At 41.1% G+C, this 21,929-nt stretch overlaps 3 protein-coding genes across 3 annotated transcripts; 1 reads left to right on the top strand and 2 right to left on the bottom strand.

Annotated features, from left to right (window-relative positions):
- Positions 1 to 246: 246 nt before the first annotated feature.
- On the bottom strand, positions 247 to 2,235 carry LOC135349490 (carbohydrate sulfotransferase 15-like). The gene has a single exon (XM_064548015.1). The coding sequence runs from the start codon at positions 1,895 to 1,897 to the stop codon at positions 473 to 475; it is 1,425 nt and encodes a 474-aa protein (XP_064404085.1). The 5' UTR covers positions 1,898 to 2,235; the 3' UTR covers positions 247 to 472.
- Positions 2,236 to 7,329: 5,094 nt separating this feature from the next.
- LOC135349481 (neuroendocrine convertase 2-like) lies at positions 7,330 to 13,281 on the top strand. The gene is made up of 11 exons (XM_064548000.1): positions 7,330 to 7,634; positions 8,589 to 8,708; positions 8,788 to 8,880; positions 9,461 to 9,569; positions 9,956 to 9,993; positions 10,239 to 10,407; positions 11,115 to 11,287; positions 11,349 to 11,588; positions 11,650 to 11,750; positions 11,907 to 12,128; positions 12,230 to 13,281. The coding sequence occupies exons 1-11, from the start codon at positions 7,410 to 7,412 to the stop codon at positions 13,119 to 13,121; spliced, it is 2,382 nt and encodes a 793-aa protein (XP_064404070.1). The 5' UTR covers positions 7,330 to 7,409; the 3' UTR covers positions 13,122 to 13,281.
- A 1,478-nt stretch (positions 13,282 to 14,759) lies between these two features.
- LOC135349488 (uncharacterized) lies at positions 14,760 to 16,449 on the bottom strand. Its single transcript, XM_064548013.1, has one exon. The coding sequence runs from the start codon at positions 16,442 to 16,444 to the stop codon at positions 14,840 to 14,842; it is 1,605 nt and encodes a 534-aa protein (XP_064404083.1). The 5' UTR covers positions 16,445 to 16,449; the 3' UTR covers positions 14,760 to 14,839.
- Positions 16,450 to 21,929: the final 5,480 nt, after the last annotated feature.

The raw sequence follows: 21,929 nt of genomic DNA on the forward strand, positions 1-21,929 counted from the left end.
AGGATTGGAGATAACACACCCTGTCATTTCTCTCAACTATATACATAAGTTTTGTCTGTCAGTGTAGTGTTGTCACAACAACACTACACTGACAGAGAAATAGGAATATTGCGTAAAATATTGGTTTTTAAGACAATGTACATAATGGCAAGCCATATATAAATCAGATGTTTATTTGGGAGCATGCTGAACGTCTGCGTATAATTGTTGTAAATACATTTTCAGGATTCCAACGCTAGTTGGGACTTTGCACAACACGATAATACCATGGTAATGAGCCAGACAGACATGGAACCAGCTGTGGAGGAGAGATGCATAGCCATGAGCCACCAGCTATTATTTTGTGGTAAACAAAACGATGTGTAACTTACGCATGCATGTGATCACAACATTATATATGATATAGCCATGCATGCACTGTTTGTTTTGACTAGATAGATATGCATTGCAACGATATGCAGAATGTTCATGATCAGTGGTCGTACTTCCAATTTATTCCAAACAGTTTCTCTAGTTTTTTGTTGAAAGGTTGGTAAAATGATTGAAGCAGCTTTTTTGTCGAAGGTAACATTTCACGTTTGTGGTTATTAACTCTCTTTCTTTCTTTCGTTGCATTGACAGCTGTCTTTTCTGGAAATGGATCCAGCGAAAGAAAGTTTGTGATCTTCTTTAGTGTAGAAACAGGTTTCAGTGCCATTTTTTCAGTTTTTAGCAAAATAAATTGTTCTTTTGGCCAAAATTGCATCCACTTCTGAATGTGTATGTGGTAAACTCCACTGCCCAGCCACATACTTAATTGTTTAAAGTCAGTCCGAACTTTATTGACACACTCATAGATTGAGTTGTTCCTAACGCATTGTTGAAACTCGTTTACAGCTTTTTGAATGTGTTTTTCAAAATAAAGTGCAGGATCCTGTTTTTTATCAATAGGCCACTCACGATTCATGAAAAGATGATGTGAATATGCTCTAGGAACAGGATCTCGCATTAGTACGATAATCTTTGCTTGGGGTAGTACTCTGGATATCACCGCTGGAAAAGCACAATAGTCCTCGTGATTAATATGAAAGCCTGAATCGTGGAGATTGACCATCATTGCCTGTGAAGCATCGTACGTTACGAGAGAACCACCATCTTTTCTCCCACTAATCTCTGAGGATGGATACAGGAAATTTGATAGATATCTTGCAGCAATGACATGCATATACTTCTTGCTAGCCGGTGGGGAAACTGGTAGCTTGTACCACCATTGAGGCTCTTTGATGTCCGGCTTTATGATCTGAGGATGCTGGGACAGTGTTGAATGAAGGGTTGTCGTTCCACTCTTTGGTATACCGGGCAATAAAAAATAAGGTAGACACTGGAGTGTTTGATTTCCTTGTGTTGGAGTCTCAAAGAGCTCCTTAAGTAGCCATGGTATATCAGATTGAGGAATAATATCACTTTTGCTTTTGTTTTTGTAAGCTGGTAACTTTTCCCTTAGAAACTTTGAAACGTTTGTACTTATTGTAACATTCGAGTACCAACACGGGTTCTTGTAGTTGGAGAGGTAGTCTTTTGGTACAATCTCCCAAAATGTTTCCAAGAAAAAAGCAGCCTTTTTAGCGATACTGGCTATGTTGTATTTATTTTGCTCCAGTACATTTGGTGACACTCCCATTGCTAAACTGCATCTCTTCATGTCTTCAGAAATGCTCTCCTCAAGTGATACTTTTACGAGAGGTTGGACATTAGGAGTTATTGCAGTTGTGAGATTTGAGTGAAGATAAACATGATCTATACTGTTGTCTCGTTTCTTTAATACGAATGTGGTCTTATCAAGCTTATAAAAAACACAACCTGTAATAGCAGCCACTGATGCAGCTAAGGCCAGGAATAGCTTTATAGAACTCGTCATTTAAGATCTATGTATACAATGTAGATCTACTTAGATGCTAGCTTGTCACAAATGGTGCAATAATCTAGTATTGAACAGATGCATGTGATTAACTGGTATATACCTGCATTAGTGCATGGTATTCAAGTGTTTGTTATGAATGCACAAACTAATTGTATTATAACAGTTCTTATTGCTTCTAACCATAACCACAAGTACATGATCTAAAGCCAAATTTGGGGTCTTAATGTACAACTTGTCGATTAGTTGGTGGCCCGACTTTCCGCTAAGAAAGGAGGTCAGGTAATATCAGGATTTGTCTTGCTGCTGCTACTAACTTAATATCCATCCCAACCCACTATTTATTGCATTTTTATTGTATCTTATACACATTGTGCATTCTTGTGGTTCCGCCACCGCTACCGCCATCGCCATCGCCATCGCCACCTATAGGGGTTGGTAGATTATATCTGGCATAATTTTGACCATAATTGGCAAATATTTTTTTATGCTGGCATAATTAATAGGTACCTTTATAACAATAATAGGCAGGTTTTGGAAGTATAGGTCAGTACGAATCATAACTCAGTGACACTAGAAAGTTAGTAGTATACGGTAGTTACTCTGATCATGAGCAATAAGCCAGAGATTTAGTCACACACTTCCAGTTGTTGCTGCACTTCCTTTGTTTCTTTGACTCCTATCTTAATGTAGCAGTTAGAGTAATAAACTATTTACCGGTACGATTCATAGACTAACATTTACAGCTCAGGAGACGTAATACAAGAGAGATAAACGCTCAAGAATGCAAGAATGAGGTGCTGATTCAGCGAGTTGGTCGGGTTGGGATTTTTTCTATGGCTTAGTGTAGGAATTGGAGGTTAAAAAGAAAATTAGAAGACTAATCAAGTTAACAATCGTGAACAATCGTGACCAACCTCCTCTAACCAGAGACCATGCTGTCTGTTATTGCTCAGAGTGTAATCAGAGGCTAATTGCTTGAGCTGCACCGCGCCTGCATGTTGTACCTCCTCTGTCCTCTAACTCTTAACACGGCAGCTGGCCACCAGTCTCTTTCTCCCCAAGAGAAAGAGATCGAGTTGTTTTTAGTCTAGGGCCCCCGTCCTAAAACGCTAGCGATTTGGGGGACCCTATTGCACTAGCGGTCATAGTAATAGGACCCCTTTAGAGAGGAGTCTATTCTGAGCAGTAGAGTTAAGCCTGTGCAACAGTAATCAGGAAGGTTGAGTTGAAAATCAATAATGGTATTATGTTGATCTAAAATTTAAATTCAAAATTATGCTTGTGTGTTTGTTCTTTTAGTGCTGCAGTAACTTAGTTATCAAATATTCTTCCTTGGTCACTGAGGAAACATTATATTTATGAGCTATAATAATAATATGTGCAAAATACCTTTGTCAGGATACATGCATGCATGCATGGTAACACAAAGAACCGTTGTCAGCACTGCCACATACAATGATACATTCATATTTCACCAAGCATAAAACATTGGCTAGATCTATATAGCTACTGGCAAGAGTCCAGAGGGCCGGAGTATCAAACGAAGACTTGCTTTGCCATGTGGCGTAGCCAGGGGGTGATAGGGGACCCCTAAGGGGTGCTGTATGCAAATAAAAGATTGGGCCATGCCCAATTTAGGCATATAAGTTTATTATGACGTCATTAACAAGAGGTGTGGCTTCCAATCAACAATATTTCGGTGCTGCACGGCTAAAAATCGGGCGCAAAGCGCCCTCTTTCGTATAGCACTCCCTTCCCTAAAATCCTGACTACGTCCCTACTTGCACGAGCAATACTATTGCTATTGGCACTCAATGGGGCTAATTGGACTGCTTGTCCTAGTGTGTCACATGCATCGCGGTATACTTGTGTGAAAAGAAGAAGAATGAACGGGGAAATCGACTAAGATATCATGTGCTTCAGTCGGAGGATGACACTTTTTCTAAATATTTTACAGACTCTATACGCGTATTTTAATGTACCGGTAAACCCAAAATTCAAGCAAATTTTGCATTCCTTGTCTAATTAAAAAAAAGAACATGTTGAAGAACAAAATAATGGTCAAAAGTAAAGTACACTCATAAAAGTGGAATTACACACCCACACACACACACCTCTAGATTGACCTCCAGTTTGTTGCCCCCGTAAACCCGGGTACATTGCGTTACTCTATCGTAGAAACTGGCGTCCTCAACTCGAACTGTTATCTAGATCCCTCCTTCCAACAAGAAATCACTCAATTTATATTTAATGAACAGTGCATGTGTGTCTCTTACCAGCACAGCACAAAATAACCTTTTGATAATGCTTCTGTACACGTACAAGCATCAGTCGGTTTAGTTCACAAAAATTGCATTGGTACATAATATAACAAATACAATCGTTACCATACAGGTATGCATTGTGGTTTAGGGTAGGAGTGGTAATGTGTTTTCTATATACTACAGTGATTGAAATCCCCCCCCCACCCTTTTGTATAGGTGGTGGTTGAGGTGCGGTGGTAGTGAGTGGCACCATAGATAGAGTAGAGAGGGATTGGAAACGAAAGTACCCTCGAAGTGCCATCCGTGTATCTCCGCGGTTTTAATCCAGGCTTACTTTTTAACACGAGGGCTAAACATGAATAATTCATAAGAATTGTTTTGCTCTCTGTAAAAAATTCACGAGCAGTTCTGCTGCTAAACATCAACTTTCTCTAATACTTGAGGCCATTTGGGACACAGGACACTATTTAGTTACACAGCCTTAGCTATATCAAAGGTACTATAGGAACACAAGCATGAAAAAGCGCTCTGTGTACCTTATGGTTAGCCGTTTGTTTCAAAATTGTTGATCATTAATCCAACTGCAGGTGGTATTTTATCGAGCAATGTATTACAATCATTGAGCGATGTATTACAATTATCGAGCGATGTATTACAATTATCAAGCAATGTATTAAAATGATCGAGCGATGTAACTCTATATTTATCCAGCGATGTACATATTTATCTAGGGATGTAACTCTATATATATACATCCAGCGATGATAGGTCATTCATCGAGCGATGAATACGAGTTTAGAGTTCACAGGGTTCAAAGGTTTTATCCTGCAGCCTTTAATCAGAGTACAGACTAGACAGAGAGACATTTGTGACTGAAATAATAATTATGTTCCTCTACAGAAGAGGAGGATTTAACAATGGTTTAGGGTTTAGGAGCAAGCAGGTTTTGAAAGCCCTGCCCTAATACTTTTTGCATTGCATGGCATGTTAGCAGCATGGAGCAGGCGAAAGGATTCCTCCCTACACGAATGGTGGAGGCACTTGGTGGAGGCACTTGGTGACAGGGGCGGCTGGTTTCGCTTGGCCTGACGCCCACGTTTTTTCAAACATTAGATATACATATCTTACATCTTACACATCTACACTAATTACAGTGTCCTACACACCCCATGCATGCATAGCAGCAACAATAACGAGGGTGGACATGCCATGCAATGTAAAAGTGTTAGGGCAGGGCTTTCAGAACCTGCTTGCTCCTAAACCCTAAACCATTGTTAAATCCTCCTCTTCTGTAGAGGAGCATAATTATTATTTCAGTCACGAATGTCTCTCTGTCTATAGACTGTACTCTGATTAAAGGCTGCTGCAGTGCAGGATAAAGTAACTTTTGAACCCTATGAACTCTGCCTGTTCATCGCTTGATAAATGACTTGTCATCGCTGGATGTATATATAGAGTTACATCCCTACATCGCTGGATAAATATAGTTACATCGCTCGATCATTTTAATACATCGCTCAATAATTGTAATACATCGCTCAATGATTGTAATACATCGCTCGATAAAATACCGCCTGCAGTTGGAAATGATCGACAATTTTGAAACAAACGGCTAACCATAGTACTCTAGCTATCGATCGAGATTATATTTTCTTCGTTTCCAATTGATACCTACTATCAGGGGGCATGTGATTCAGTTATGGGGGTAGCTCTGAGATGTATGCATTGGACACAATAAGTTTCCCGGGCTTTTGCGGGAGTTATGAGGAGATACACGGATGGTCCCAGAGCCACTACGTAGACTTTATTGTAAAAAATCACGTGAATCACTTCCGTTTCCAATCCCTCTCTACTCTATCTATGATGGCACTGACCAATGGAAGGACTTGGAGGATGACGAAGAAGAGGAGGGCCTTATCGAGGAGACGGACTCAGAGGGGGGCGCGGTCTCAAGCTCTGAATACGAGGATGACTAAATTATCACATGTATACACACATACCAGCTATATAATTATAGATTCAATTGTCCTTTTACTGTTTGTATAATTATTTCCATTTCATGTTGCATATAAAGTGATGTCATTAAAATCATAGATAGAACAGCCCCTTTTCAAAATGTACGCACTGGCAGGACTTATAGATATTCATGCACTCCTGATAGCACCATGCATGCATGGGTGCTGATTCCTCGTCACTGACTGTATTCAACACACAATGTTTGTCCCAGTGGTATATATATATATTCACGCCTAATCATTCCCTGTATGCATATACAGATAATTATGTATCCTGGCCAGAATTCAAAGTTCTAAGTAGCTAATATGGTTATTTTCAATCTTCAATCTCAATTCAGCACAATTATTATTTCCCTGGTAAACGGAGGCTAGGGCTACCAAATATGCAAAATTGTTCACCTATTAATTATCACTTCATCAGCCTGTGTTTTAATAGCCTAGTATTCAGTGCATGCGTTCTTTCACTGCTGAAATAATAAAAAATAACATCACTGTCATGTTTGACATTAAATTTGCATGCAGGAGTGGTGCTATTTTTGTTAAAAACTCAACATTGAACCACGGACATTTTGTCTGAGAGGCTCTCGAGCCAACATTTGCACCCACGAACATTTCCCGCTATAGCTATGCGGTAATTGTTTGCAAAGCAAACCATGCTGAAACAGCTTGCTGTAAAGACAACCGACTCTTCCCCTGATAATCAATAGATCAACGCAGGTATAAAAGCATAATATGAGTAGACTCGCTGGCCAGTCCCACATGACATCCACAAGGGAAGGATTTTTTTTATTTCAGCAGCGAAAGGACAAACCTATAGCACACAAAAATGCGGCTTATTAAAGTTAATTTTCAATCAAGCTCCATACTGTACCTCCACTAGGCCTGCATGCGGCAAATATTCCGTGAACAACATGCAAGTGCAAATTAAAACATGTGTGAAAAAATGGAGAAGAGTAGGGTTGGCAAAAAGTTCGCAAACAAAATTGTGGGTTGGTATAGTCTTTGCATAGATCATCATTAGTCTTCAGGCCATCCTTACACCTTCTCTTAGCACACATTCACAACAGGCTTCTAAAGTTCCCCCCCCATGCATGCAGTGGTTGTCAATAGTGTGGGAAAGAATGTTAATGAGATTCATCACATGCATGGGCACAGTATAAAAATTGTTCTTGTATAGCATGATCTAGTGAGTGTGCATGATCCAACTTTTTTGAACAACCAATTGCAAGCATGCCGTTTGATCTTCTGCAAAGAATGAAACATGTGCTGACATGGGCTGCTATAGTTTCAGTCACATCAGCATCAACCAGGAGCAGGACACCACTGTTTGACGAGTCTGTTCCCACTGAGCAATACACTGACACCTGGGTGGTACAGCTGCTGCTACCGCAATCACAGCTCACACTTGAAGCTCACACACTTGCGACAAAGCACGGTCTTATCAATCAGGGACAGGTACGTGGAGTAGATCTAAGAGTGTATATGCATTTTATTTACTTTTATGAGTGTCCACTTATTAATTGCTAGATCTGTTACACAGCACACTCTGCCGGGGTGTACTTTAATTATTCGAATTTAGGCGACCCCTCGTGCAAAGTAGGGGATGTAGCATGACAGCTGCGTTGACTCTGTGACATTAGATCTTCAACACAATTTTTCAACCTCAAAAGCTTCATTAAAAAGTGTCCCTTAAAACTGGGTAAATGAGCAGGTTCCCTTGTTGCTAATACCTCTCGGCATGTTTGCTTCGCTCAAAAAGTATAGAGTGTTAAGAAATTGTACAATGTTATGTTACAAATAAATGGTTGCATTTGAACTTTCCGCACACATTAATCAAGAAACTTGTGCGAGCAGATGTGATGCTAGGAACGGTTCTAAAGTGACTGCAACAGCGTTCACACTAAGTGAAAATAGCCATAACACTATTATGGAGAACAAAGCTTAGTTAGCAAATCCACAAATCAAAATCTAAGAGAACGTGGCTAGAAAGAAGCTGTTAGTTTTTGGTGCATGCAACCGTTGAGCAGTTACAGGTGGAACAGACAACTTTACCGTATCCTTTGTGCGGCATAATTAGTTTTTTGCATTCTTGTAATACTGAGTGGCATGTGTTGTTACATAAATACTGATTACATGCATGAATAATATTCTGTACCATGCATTGCTAAGCTACAAGTCATGTTACTCCATTGTTCACACAGTGTGCCTATTAAAAGATAATTGTTGTGTTACATGCATGCAGGAATAAATATTCTGCATGTAAGCTACAAGTCATATATTTATGTACTCCATTGAACTCTTGTATTTCGCACAGTGTTTATTTGGTTAACCTCACTTCCTGTCTAGCTAGATTGTATCCAAAAACCAGATAGATACCTTTAAAGTGTTCCTGTTCTCTTTACACTGCAGGTAGGCAACCTTGATGACTACTTTGCATTCAAGTTACCTGAAACTGATCAAAGGGGAAATCTACACTTGACTGGTGGTCAGAAAAATCCCATTTCACAAGCACTTTCGAATGAGCCAAACGTAAAAAACAACAACTAATGTTCAAGTCACTCATGTATTATGTTTTATGTACGTGATTCATTTGTCTTCCTTGATTTAGGTGGGCTCTGTACTGCAGCAAATAGCAAGAAAAAGATTCAAGAATGACTACAGTTATCCAAGCGATCCAAATTTCAGCAAACAATGGTCTTTGGTGAGATGTTCTTCCGCTAATGTCAGGCACTTTTGCATCATATAATTAGGATACACTCAATACAATAGTATACATGGAGTAAGCAGTTTAATTATGCCTTATATAGTACTCTTAATTGCTTAATTGTACATTATTGTCCATAGACATTATACAGAGATTGAGGTGTGTATACTTAACGGCTTCGGGGGATTATTCATGCATTCCAAATACTCCCATAGGAGGTCAACCCCATGCATTCCAAATCTCGTATAGCGCAAAATTTTCGAGGCACTTATGTTTCGTGGAATGGCCTCTAAAAACATTTCGTTGCACAATGTGTTCGTGGGATAACTGCTTACCGGAAGCCACGCCTTTAATCTTTGCACGTTAAATACTATGTGATTTCATGCTTAATTTTAAAAAGAACATCTTAAAAACATTTTTTGTGGACTTAATTTTCGTGTATAGGATTGCTAACCCACAAAACAGCGAAAATTCCGCGCTACAGTATACAGAGAGTTGGGTGTGTATACTTAAGGGCTTCGGGGGATTATCCTAATACACCTAGGTGGTCAACCCCATACATTCCTAACACTCCCAGGTCAACCGTGGTCAAACTAGTGGTAGAAAGGGGCTGGACATTAACGTGGAGCCTGTCTGGCTGCAAGGAATCACTGGGAGTGGTGTGGTCGTGTCTATCATGGATGATGGTGGGTTTATATAATTATAGGGATAGTATATTATAGGCTCTCTACCAACCCGGGTCAGAAAGATGTGGCAATGCAATGATATACGAGTTTGAACCGATTATGTATTATTTAAGAGGCGCACGACTGATTCTTGAGTGCAATAATACCAAAATTCTTCTGTATGATGTTACTACATAGCTAATCGCATGTTGTCCTATTATTCACTATGATTCGTACAGTGATTAATCGCGTATCAGTAATTGCACGTCGTTAATGACGACGTGCAATTACCGTATAGTGTGTAATTTTTGTGGAGTAAAATATTCGTGGTTTTCGTGGTTGGAGATCTGACCACGAATATTTTACCCTGCTAATGATATTAAGTTTAATTTCTCTCACACATGCAGGATTGGAGATAACACACCCTGATATTTCCCCGAACTACGTAAGTTTTCTTGTGTTGTCACAACAACACTACACTGACAGAGAAATGCCCGTGTGGGAATGTTGTGTAAATATTGGTTTTTAAGACAAAAGTTACTTTTGGTTGTTATGTTGTGGAAGCAATATCTTACTATAATGGTTGCTATTGATGATAATTATATTGGCAAGCCTTAAATCAGGTGGTGTTTATTTGGCTATTATGAAAGCATATTGAAATAACGTCTACGTACATATTTTTATTTTCAGGATTCCAATGCTAGTTGGGACTTTGCACAAAGCGATAATGACCCCACTCCTACCAAATACCATGGTGATGAGCCAGACAGACATGGAACCAGCTGTGGAGGAGAGATTGCCATGGCAAAAGATAACAATCAGTGTGGCGTAGGGGTGGCCTATAACTCCAATCTTGGCTGTAAGTATTGTACCCATTCATTCTTATAATCATAAAACTGTCCCTGAATTTGACTATAATTATATAGCATGCATGAGTGCATGTATTAAATTTAAAATAAAGTTGTTTTACATTATTATTAGGCGAGCAAACAACTTGAGAAACACTCCCTCACGCGTGACTGAGGCTCGTCCCATGCATATAGTAGCGACGGTACTGCAGGAGAGCTCAGCGACCGGATATCCGTCTGGTGTCTGTCTGTCTCTCAGTTCAAGCTTTTTAGCGTGGCGATCGCTGCATTTAGTGTGACGATCGCTAATGATCATTTGTATTACATGCATGGAAGTAGTTTTTAATTTCGCAGGTTTTTATGTTAAAGTTTCGATTAAAAGCAAGCAAAGCTAAGAAGGTCAGAAGCTTGAACCTGCATGTTGGCCTATATGTAACATGTGGCTTTGACCCGAGGGTATAGCTACACTACATCGCCAATTTAGGTTTGCACTTCAGTGCTCTATCACAACAAATTTTTTTTTATGGTCAACATACGTACACTTATAAATCCTGACATTGATCCACTTGGGCAGGCCATGCAGTTTCAATGAGCAACCCCGGCCTCCCACAGAAGTCATGCTGATTGAATAAGACAATATACGTACATGCACACAGTTTGCACGCTTCACAAAATTAATTGGTCTCTCTCTCTCTCTCTCTCTCTTGTCTATACACAGGTCTCAAGGTTGACTTTACTAGCATGACAGACTCCATTGAAGCAAGTTCTCTTGGCTATAAAAACAACTATATCCAAGTTTACAGCAACAGTTGGGGACCAAATAACAAGGGTTTCTTTGTAGAAAAACCAGGAATACTGCTTGAAAATGTGTTAAAAAATGCAGTCAAAAGGGTAATTTATTTAGCACTCACACACCAAATAATGTGTATAGAGTGTCTGACTCTGTTTATAGGGTCGTGATGGGAAGGGCTCCATTTTCGTGTGGGCTTCTGGGAATGGTGGATGGAACTATGATTCTTGTGCTGCTGATGGCTATTCTTCCAGCATCTACACTATTGCAGTGGGGTCAGCAGATCAAACCGCTGGTCAAGCAAGCTACGATGAACAGTGTGCTGGAAAGATGGCCGTCACTTATTCATTCAACTCAAGAACATTCTCAGATGATGATTCTTATGACCCTTTCGACCAAATTGTGAGTAATATATTAACATAGACTATATAAGTGCATAACTGTGCCATATATAATTATGCAGTACACCACGACTCTGAATGGGGAATGTACAGACGACTTTACTGGCACTAGTGCTTCTGCACCTCTAGTATCAGGAGTCATCACTCTGGCACTACAGGCAAAGTGTGTTACCTTACTACTCCTTTGCATGCATGCATGGAATATTGATAGAAATTACGGCTATGGCTGATAATTGGTTTGATATATAGAGTAGTTTGAAAACATGCATGCATGCTTTATTTATCATGCTCTAGTGGCTTCAAACGCATGATTTTGTAGTCATGAGCTGACGTGGAGAGATGTGCAGTACTTGCTAGTTTACACATCCAACATTGACCCTCTCACTGATGGGGAATGGACAGTGAATGGAGCAGGGCGTAAAATCAGTCACAAGTTTGGCTTTGGAGCTATTGACGCTGAGGCATTTGTAACTCGAGCCAGAAATTGGATTACTGTTCCTTCACAGATTTCCGAGACCTTAACAAGCCATCAAACCTCTGGGTAATCCTATACGTAACTATACTATGCCAGTTTTGGGGGGCTGATAAGTGTGCCGCAAGCAATATAATTATACTCACTGTTTTATGCACTTTCACATTTAGAAGTGCTCGCTTTGGACAACCTCTTACGATGCAATTTATAGTATCGAACACGAACTCAAGCGTTCACTTCCTGGAGCACGTGGTTTTGACGGCTTCATTAAGAATAGAATATGTACAAAGATACATAATCACGGACTATTATAGGTTCATTAAGTATGAAGCCATAGATGAAGCTTCGGTGAAACGCTGGTTACAAGACCCTCATCCTCGCAGGGGGGACATCATGATTGAACTCACTTCACCACAGGGAACAACTTCAACTCTTCTTCCATACAGAAATTATGATTTTGTCAATTCTGACGATGAAGGATATGCTTACCACCTTTGGCCCTTCATGTCTGTTCACTATTGGGGGGAGAATCCGGTCGGAACCTGGACAATGAATGTTACGTTCAAGTCTTCCAGTGGTAATGTTAGTGTATCAAATATGGACCTTGCACTTTATGGTACATCCAGTACACCTCAAGCTGTAGCAAATATTCCTCAGGTGTGTGACGAAGCATGTGCTAGAGGTTGCTATGGAGATGGTCCTAATGCGTGCGATGTGTGCAAAGATTTTCGTATTGTATCTACGCTGGAATGTGTCACTACTTGCCCAAATAATACATATGTATACAGGGGATCGTACTGCAATGGTACCAAAACATTATTACCTTTTGTTGCTATTACTAATAGTACTTCTAAAAACATATCGGTAACGGTATCGGCATCAAATTCTTTAGCTATTGCTGTTGGTACTTCAATGGGGCTGGTCGGACTTCTTGCCCTAGTGTGTATAGTGGTCACATGCATTGCGGTATGCTTGTGTGAAAAGAAAAAGAATGAACGGGGAAATCGACTAAGATATCATGTGCTTCAGTCGGAGGATGACACTTCATCTGTTCCTGTATAAGATTGGACTAAACATTTTACAGACTTTATACGCGTAGAACTAATTAATGTATAATCCTTCCATTTATATGATTTAGAGTACCTAAATATTCAAGATAGATATGTGATTTTGTGCCTAATTTTAAAAAGAACATGTTGAGAAGAAAAAAATTAATGGTCAAATGAAAGCACCGCAGGTGCTGATGCCTCGGTGGAGGTGCCAAAGCTACATAACATAAAACTACTAATAGCTAGCTTTTATACAATGATTGATTATAATTATCATGATAAATTTTGCTGCATGCAATCATAGATTGAAGAACTCTTCAATCTATGATGCAATCAACCGAATAGTGGGTAATGATCGACCATGATTGTTGTTAAAAACGATCGATGCCAAAAGTTCAAGTCTAAAATTAATGGCTGCAAGTCAGCAGAGCCTTGCAGCTCTCTGCTCACTCTTGCAGCTACCAATAGCTAGCGTTCTAGTGCAGAGCTAACTACTAAGTAGAGTAGTAACACTCGGTGAACAAGTTTTGCTACGGACTCTTCTGAAAAGGCTGCAATAGCATTCCAAGTAAGCAAAACTGGGCATAACTCGAGAACGAAGCATTATTTTGCAAATCCACGAATTAAAATCCAAGTAAACATGACTAGAAGCCTATAGAAACTCTTACTTGCACTTGATTCATCCTTGAGCAGCTGTAGCGGTCTACACACACACACACACAGACACACAAACACACTACCGTATACCTCGCTTGCGCATGCGCACCGAGGCATAATTAGCATAAAAATGGATTTATACATGCACCCTCGAGGAGAGATTGCCATGGCAAAAGATAACAATCAGTGGAGTGGGGGTGGCCTATATAACTCCAATCTTGGCTGTAAGTATTGTACCCATCCTTAAAATTGATTCAACTGTCCCTAAATTTGACTGTACAGTATAGACATGCATGCATGAGTGCATGTACCGTATAGCGGGTAATTTTCGGGAGACAAAATATTCGTGGTTCAGCAATATTGAGACATTTCGTGGGTAATATTTTCGTGGTTGCTGCTTGCACTGTAGGTAAAGGTAGGCAAGGTCGCTTCATTTGTGGGTAAAATATTCGTGGTCAAACCTTCAACCACGAATACCACGAATATTTTTCCCCACGAAAATTACCGCTATACGGTAAAAAGTACGTTTAAACACTATTTTTACTATATAATTATGGTCAACATAAACTGATGTTGATCCACTTGGGCAGGCCATGCACTTTCAATGAGCAATCTGGCCTCCCACAAAATTCATAAGACTACCTTAAGGTGACATAATTATTTTCACAGGTAGATTTGTTTGCATTTTTACAGTTTTGTACATTTTGCGGTATAATTTTTTGCGAAATGTCGATCTGGATACATTAAACAAGAGGGCGGCCAATTATTTGCGAGTACTAATTTTTGCGATTTTACTCTCATTGGCAGAAATAGCAGAAATTAATACACGCGAAAATATGTCACCAGCTAGCGTGACAGACTCCATTGAAGCAAGTTCTCTTACACTGTCAACTAAAAGTGTGCATGCATGCAATACACGACATTTTAGGGTGCTTAGCACACTTCATTTTTTTTTTTTTTTTTTTTTTTTTTCATAGCTCTTCCATTTTGGGGCTAAGAAGAATTACATGTACAAAAGAATAATAATAATAATAACGAGGAATCATGCAGGCAAATAAGTCATGTGTAGTTAGTTCATGGGTGTGGTGGGACCAGGGACTCGCTTGTCACTAGGTCGATAGGGGGCTGTCTGGTGGCGTGCCCTTGGCTTGATCGGGCCCCCCTAATGCACATGATGGCTGATCTGAGGAGAGAGAAGGACAGCCTGCATCTGATCCATCCCATGGTGGTGCTGTAGGGCTGATCCCATTTTGTTGACAGGAGAGACGCCAATCTCTTGTAGGTGGAGGTAGCGGCACGTCCAAGGCCCCCAGTACTTGACAGGATGAGGGGAGTGAAGGTCGAGTTTTCTACATCTCTGATTCGTTGGTCATAGGCTCTCTTCTTTATGTTTTCGTGCTTGCGGTAGGTTGTGGATAGTTGCGGTTGCCTGTTTGAGGGAGCGTACGGGTTGAACACCCTAACATCAAAAAATGCTCTCTCAAACCTGCTTCCCCAAAAACCATCTGCTGCCACGTCTAATCTGGCACCATCTTGTGTATTGGCAGATGCACCTGACAGAATTTCGCCGGTGATGGGTTGTAGATGTGGTTCTATGGCGACATTGTGGCAAACTTCTGACATGAGGTTGGCCGTGAAGTCTCTGATCTCGTTATGCCTTATGGAGGGATAGCCACCTTTGGCACATGATAACGCGTGTTCCACTGAGAAGTTGGTGCCACAAGCGCATGTGATTGGGGTGCCATTGGGTTGCCACCCATATCTGAGTGCTAGTGCGTCTCTGAAGGCAGCTTTGTGCAGTGCTAGGCCAAATTCTTCCACAGGTAGTACTGTTAACCAGTTTGAGGCTCCCTTTTCCTGGGATAAGATCATAGCTCGTTGGAGGTTAGGTGGTAGGTTTGACTTGAGCTGGTCTGCAGAAGTGACGTTTAGCTCCCTTTTTCTTTTTTTGACCTCTAACTTTGCTGTAAACTGCTCTGTGAGAGCCTCGTGTGTATAGTCCAGGCTTCCGTTTAGTATGAGGTTGTAGAGGGGCGCAGAGATTTGTTTGGAGGCAGAGTAGGCCGAGTCTGACAGAGTTGTTGGGTTGATGACCCCTATTCCACCTAGCCTAGCTGGAAGTTCCAGCAGGTCCCTTTCTGTGTCATTGGGGGCTGCTCTTCCACACAGGGCTGGGAGTAATTTTGTCCTTATGATGTCTTCCAGTGGTTGTAACAGTGGGCCAATGTTTGGGGTGGTTCTCGCTAGGTACGTCCATTTACCTACAATGCCGTGGGTGAAAGCGGCATAAGCGGCTTGAGGGTGGGTGTTCGCAATGATCGACAATTTTTTCAGTTCCTCTGACCAGGTCTGCACTTTATCTCTGACGAATGACTCTGTGAATTCCTGGCTTCCAAGAGGGGATCCTAAGTGTGGTTTCCCAATTGTGGTGATGTTGATTTGTGTGTCTTCGAAAGTTGTTTGGGCTTCTGAGAGTTGGCTGGCTTTTACTATCAGATGAGTTTTAGAGGCGTTGACCATGTATCCATAGGCAGGGCCAATGTTGGTCAGCTCCTCCCACCATCTGTGAAGAGCAGGGATGTCACTAGTGGCAGCAGCGTCATCAGCGTACCATGCCTGGGTGACTTCTACGGACTGGTTAACTCTGTCCATTAGGGGTTTCAGGGCGATGGCGTACATGGGCATTGCCAATGGGTCACCCTGGGTGGTGCCTTCCTGGGATAACAGAGTGGATCCATCGACGAACAGTTCCGTATCCTGGCGGTAAGTATTAATGAGAATGGTTGAAATGGATGGACAGAGGACCCTGACATTTCTAAGTGCCGTCTGGTGGTTTAGAGAGTTGAATGCATTGCTAGCATCGACTAAAAGTACCGCGTTTTCTTCTTTAGAATTAAATGCGAGGTTCATAGCATGGACTGCAGCCTCAGTACCAGCCGTTTGGCCTGCACAAAGTTGGGTAGAGCCAGCAGCGTCTTGGATATCATCACTTGTGACTGTGAGTACGGCCTTGGCAACGATTCTGCGAACTGTCTCGCAAATTCCGATAGGTCGCACACCTGGGTTCTTGTTGAGAGCTATTAAACGACAGGCCAAGAGTGGACTGAGTCCTTCAGGGTCGACAAAGGTCGTGCAGATCTTTCTGGTTAGAGGGGCTAATGAATGGCAAATATCATCGGAGGCAGACTTAAAGGAGGTACATATCCTCCTCCATCCATGTGCGTCAATCCCTGAAGGCCCGGCTGCTCCTTTAGTGCGTAGGGCTGCTGAGCGTATGGTCTTCCCATAGATGCTGTCAAAAATAATAGGGTGGAAGGCTGGTGGATCGTTCACCTTATCCACGAGGGTGGTTGGGTCCACTGGTTGGCCTGAGGGGTGTTTAGATTTCAGAATGTCCAGGACAGATTGTGACTCGTCACCGTGCGAGAGAGCGGTATCGCTCAAGTGCAGAACACCCCCTCTACTTCCTTCAGAGATGAGTCTCAGGGCCGCCTTTGTGTTCCCTTTCAACATTAAGTTTGAAAAAGCACGAGCGAGCTGGTCTGGTTCTTCTTGGGGTCTCTTCCTTGATCCTAACCGCTGCTGAATGGTCCTGCCTTCTAGCAGGAGGTTGTCGAAGTCCCCTGCTTTTCATGTTTTTAGGCGTCTCTCTAGGCAGGTAGTGTGATCACGGGATTTGGAGGAGCGACTTGGTTTCTGTAAGAGCAGGATGCTCATCGTGGTAACTGCTTTTAGGGCGACTGATTCCAGTGCTGAGCCCTCTGCATAGCTTCTGAAAAGGCGAGATAGTTCGCTTACAAAGCTTTTGCCGGCCTTTCCCGATGGAACAGAGAATATGTTTCTCTTCCAGTGTACCACTTCTGAGTAAGTCTTGTTTAGTTGCTGGGTGAAGGACTCAGGGTCAATCTCCCCCCAGATGAACTGTGGTTCAGCCATTGGGTCGTAGTTGGGGAGTGTGGTAGGCTCGAATGGGAGAGAGTTGCTTGGCAGGTTACTTGAGTCATCTTGGGAATCATCTTCACTATCCTCGATTCTGGAGCCGTTGGGGGAAGGTGGTTGAGGAGGTGGATTTTCATGGTCTGGTGGGTCGGGTGGGTCAGGTGGGTCAGAATTTTCGCACTTTCCCAGACGAAGGGGGAGACAATTGGTACACGATCTTTCCAGTTTGGCGCATTAGCAGTTCCTGCATTTACCGGTTCGATTGCAACGACAGCAGCAAGGCATTTTGGTTGAGTTTGAGTGCGTCAAATATTATGTCCTTGTACTCTGTTCTCTCTCGAACCTTTGGTCAGTTACCATCAATGAAGCTTTGGTCTAATTGTTCAATTGTATAGCTTCTACTCTTTGGAGTAGGCCAAAAGATAAAGTAAATTGGGGCTACTATTCTTTTGAATAGGCCAACAGAAAAAATAAAAACAAAACAAAAAATAAATAATAAAAAATAAGAAGATAACCTCTCCCACTCAGTCTCAGTCTCTCAGCAGCAGCTTTCAGTCTCTCAGTTTCTCAGCAGTCTCTTTCAGGTCTCTTTCAGCAATCTCTTAGTCTCTCAGGTTTCTCAGCAGTCTCAGCAGTCTCTCAGGTCTCTCAGCTCAGCAATCTCAATCTCTCAGTTAATCTCTCAATCTCTCAATCTCTCAGTCTCTCAGTCTCTCAGTCTCTCAGCAGTGTTTCTCAGCAACAGTCTTTCTCAGCAACAGTCTTTCTCTTTCTCTTCAAGGTACGTAGAGTAAGCCTGTCAATGTTAGGGCTCCCGGATCTTATCTGTTGACTTCTGAGAATTTATGTTCCGTACTTCAAGGGCTTAAAGCTTGCTATTTACCGATCCAAACAGTTTTGCCGCGCACTTCATTTTTTACAATGTGTATAATATAGCTATAAAAACAACTGTATCCAAGTTTAATACACAGCAGCAGTTTGGGACCAGGTGACAAGGGGTCCATTGCCAGAAATTGGATCCTCCACAGATTTCCCAGACCTTGACAAGCCGCCAAACCTACGGGTAAGCCTATACGTACCCGATTTTTGTGGGCTGATAAGTGTGCAGCAATAAAGCAATACTATTTTATTCATTTTCACATTTAGAAGTAGTGCTCGCTTTGGACAACCTCTTACAATGCAATTTATAGCATCGAACACGACCTCAGGCATTCAGTTCCTGGAGCATGTGGTTTTGACGGCTTCATTAAAAATAGAATATGTACGAAGATACACAATCACGGACTATTATAGGTTCATTAGGTATGAAGCCACAGATGGAGCTTCAGTGAAACGCTGGTTACAAGACCCTCACCTTCGCAGGGGGGACATCATGATTGAGCTCATTTTACCACAGGGAACAACTTCAACTCTTCTTTCATACAGAAATTATGATTTTGTCAATTCTGACGATGAAGGATATGCTTACCACCTTTGGCCCTTCATGTCTGTTCACTATTGGGGGGAGAATCCGGTCGGAACCTGGACAATGACTGTTACGTTCAAGTCTTCCAGTAGTTATATTAGTGTGTTTAATGTGGACCTTGCACTCACGTCCATGCAGTACACCTCAAGCTGTAGCAAATATTCCTCAGGTGTGACAAAGCATGTGCTAGAGGTTGCTATGGAGATGGTCCCAATGCGTGTGATGTGTGCAAAGATTTCGTATTGTATCTACGCTGGAATGTGTCACTACTTAATATGTTTGTATACAGGGGATCGTACTGCAATGGTATACCAAAACAGATTCTGTAGTTACTAATGCTATTGGTCAACAGGTGATGACATAACAGCATCGGAATCAAGTTCTATAGTTACTAATGCTATTGGTACTGCTTCAATGGGTGACGACATAACAGCATCGGAATCAAGCTATTGGCACTTCAATGAGACTGCTTGGACTGCTTGCCCTAATTGTGTGTATAGTGGTCACATGCATTGTGGTATACAAGTGGAGAAAGAAAAAGAATGAACGATGAATTCGACTAAGATATCCCGTGCTTCAGTCGGTGGATGACACTTCATCTTTTCCTGTACAATAGGACTATAAAATGTACAGACTCTACGCAGAACTATAAACCTAGCTTCCATTTTTATGATTTAGATTAGAGTGTCCAAATTCAAAGCATTCCTTGAAGAAAAATTAATGGTCAAAAGTATATAATTTATTAAAGTGACACAAAGTATAAAAATGGAACTAAACTCCTCCCCCATTCGTTTATAACCAGGGACTCAGTCTTTCAGTCATGTACTCAACTTGATTGAGATGCTCTTTGGTTTAATTCTATATACACTTGAGGTCAATTAGAGTAGCGTTATTTCTGCTTTTTGGTTTTTGCTTTTAAAATTGCATGCCAGGACAAAATTAATAGGCTTTTAAAGAGCTACAAAATATACAGTCATACAATAAAATTGGCTCCAGTTATATCAAAAATCGATTGAGATGACACGCAGTACTCAAAAACGCATCAATAAAAACGAAAATAAAAAATCTAGCTGATCAACTTATAATTGGACTGACAGCATGTATGGTATACAGGTATAATTGTGATTGATTTGATCTATGAAAATAGAGTGTTACACGTAGATAATAAGTCACAAGATAATTATTCTTCTCTGAGCAGGGCGGTTGGGTTAGAGCACTTGCATAACTCCACAACTCTCTTCAGTAGTCCACGCATGAAGCCAGCAAACCATCATGGAAATAAATATAATTCTTGGCTTGCATGGGTTTTACCGGTTTGCTAACACTATAATATAGTTGGAGTCTTTATGCAATTATACAAGCCGACCACAGTTCTATAATGCTTTCTAGATTATGAGTATATACACACCTCTGCCCCAATGAAGCCACTGTCCCCGGAGTCCATCAGGTGAGGGAAGGGGCTCACGTTCAACACAGAGTAACCTGTATCAAAATAGCGTAATATACCCTTCCTTCCACAGAGCTCAAACTAGAGAGCTTTATATATAATTATACTATAGAAATGACCATTTTTTTGTAATGAGTATATCAACATTTATAATTATGCATGGACGTTTTCAGGAATGCACTCCTGACGCTTGTAATCAATGGTTCGGGGACTCTTTCAGTTGCCATAACTTAATAAAGAGACCTTTTAAATGGTGTCAAACAAAGTTCACATTTGGGATTACTAATATTGGCCTGATAGATCTAGATCTTATAGCCCATGGTCCAAGGCCGAAAAATGACAAAATTAATTATAACCCCCACCAAATTTTGGATTTAAACACGTATCATGAAAGGTAAGTATTTTAAGATTTTGAAATATTTTAATACTAAAGTTATGGCTGTTAAAACTACACCCTCCTGCATGTTTAAACCATAACTTAAATCCCATGCATGTATTCTGTATTCAACTGATCTACAATACAGCGTATAAAGTCTCACTGAAACGGCCCACCAAGCACTCCTCATAAAACAGTACAGCCAACAGAGCATCGTCTTGTATAGCCTGCACATGGGGAAAATCATATCTACATGTAATATAACAGTACGTACTGTATAGGTAGCTTACTAAGTCTCAGCTTAGCATGGGACAGTGCCATAGCCTTCCTGTAGTATACACAGAGAGATCAAGAAAAGGGATTATTAAAACTTTCCTCTCACTTGAAATGCACATAAATAAATCATACTGCATGTATAACAACGTATAACTGTACAAGTAATAGTTGTACCATGGGTTGTGATGCATGCATCATGCCATATACTGAGCACTGGATTGCTTTGATCTGCCCACTCACTGGGCAACAAGTATTGCTGTTATCCAACCCATTTACAACTGAGTAGTAGTAGTAAACACTCTTTGATCCTGCCATGCACACATTTTGTGTGGGTGTGCTTGCACTTAACAAACCACATCTACAACTTCACACAACCCAGTTCCAATGTGGTCCGGTAGTTTTGATTGGATACTGAAGAATAATCTTCACAATGTGATCCTAGTGTCACAGTAGTGATCTATAAAAAAGCTAACCCTGCATGACTACAGCCAATGTACGCACCCTAGCAGGGTACGTGCATGGATTGTACCCTGGAGTATCCTGAGAGTTTCAATGGATATTCCTCAGTGTCAGAGCACATCATGGTACACCATACTATAAACTATACTCAGAGGAGGTAGTCTACGTACAGGCGCGGTGCAGCTCAGTAATTATCCGCCCA

This window comes from Halichondria panicea, chromosome 16 (assembly GCF_963675165.1).
Source record: "Halichondria panicea chromosome 16, odHalPani1.1, whole genome shotgun sequence".
NCBI lineage: Eukaryota > Metazoa > Porifera > Demospongiae > Suberitida > Halichondriidae > Halichondria > Halichondria panicea.

What these genes read in the sequence shown, in the direction of transcription:
- LOC135349490 (XM_064548015.1), bottom strand. Translation starts at nt 1,897, where the DNA reads ATGACGAGTTCTATAAAGCTATTCCTGGCCTTAGCTGCATCAGTGGCT.
- LOC135349481 (XM_064548000.1), top strand. Translation starts at nt 7,410, where the DNA reads ATGCCGTTTGATCTTCTGCAAAGAATGAAACATGTGCTGACATGGGCT. An exon ending in TCAGCAAACAATGGTCTTTG is followed by an intron (nt 8,881 to 9,460) that starts GTGAGATGTTCT and finishes TAACACTCCCAG; the next exon opens with GTCAACCGTGGTCAAACTAG. An exon ending in CTATAACTCCAATCTTGGCT is followed by an intron (nt 10,408 to 11,114) that starts GTAAGTATTGTA and finishes GTCTATACACAG; the next exon opens with GTCTCAAGGTTGACTTTACT.
- LOC135349488 (XM_064548013.1), bottom strand. Translation starts at nt 16,444, where the DNA reads ATGTACGCCATCGCCCTGAAACCCCTAATGGACAGAGTTAACCAGTCC.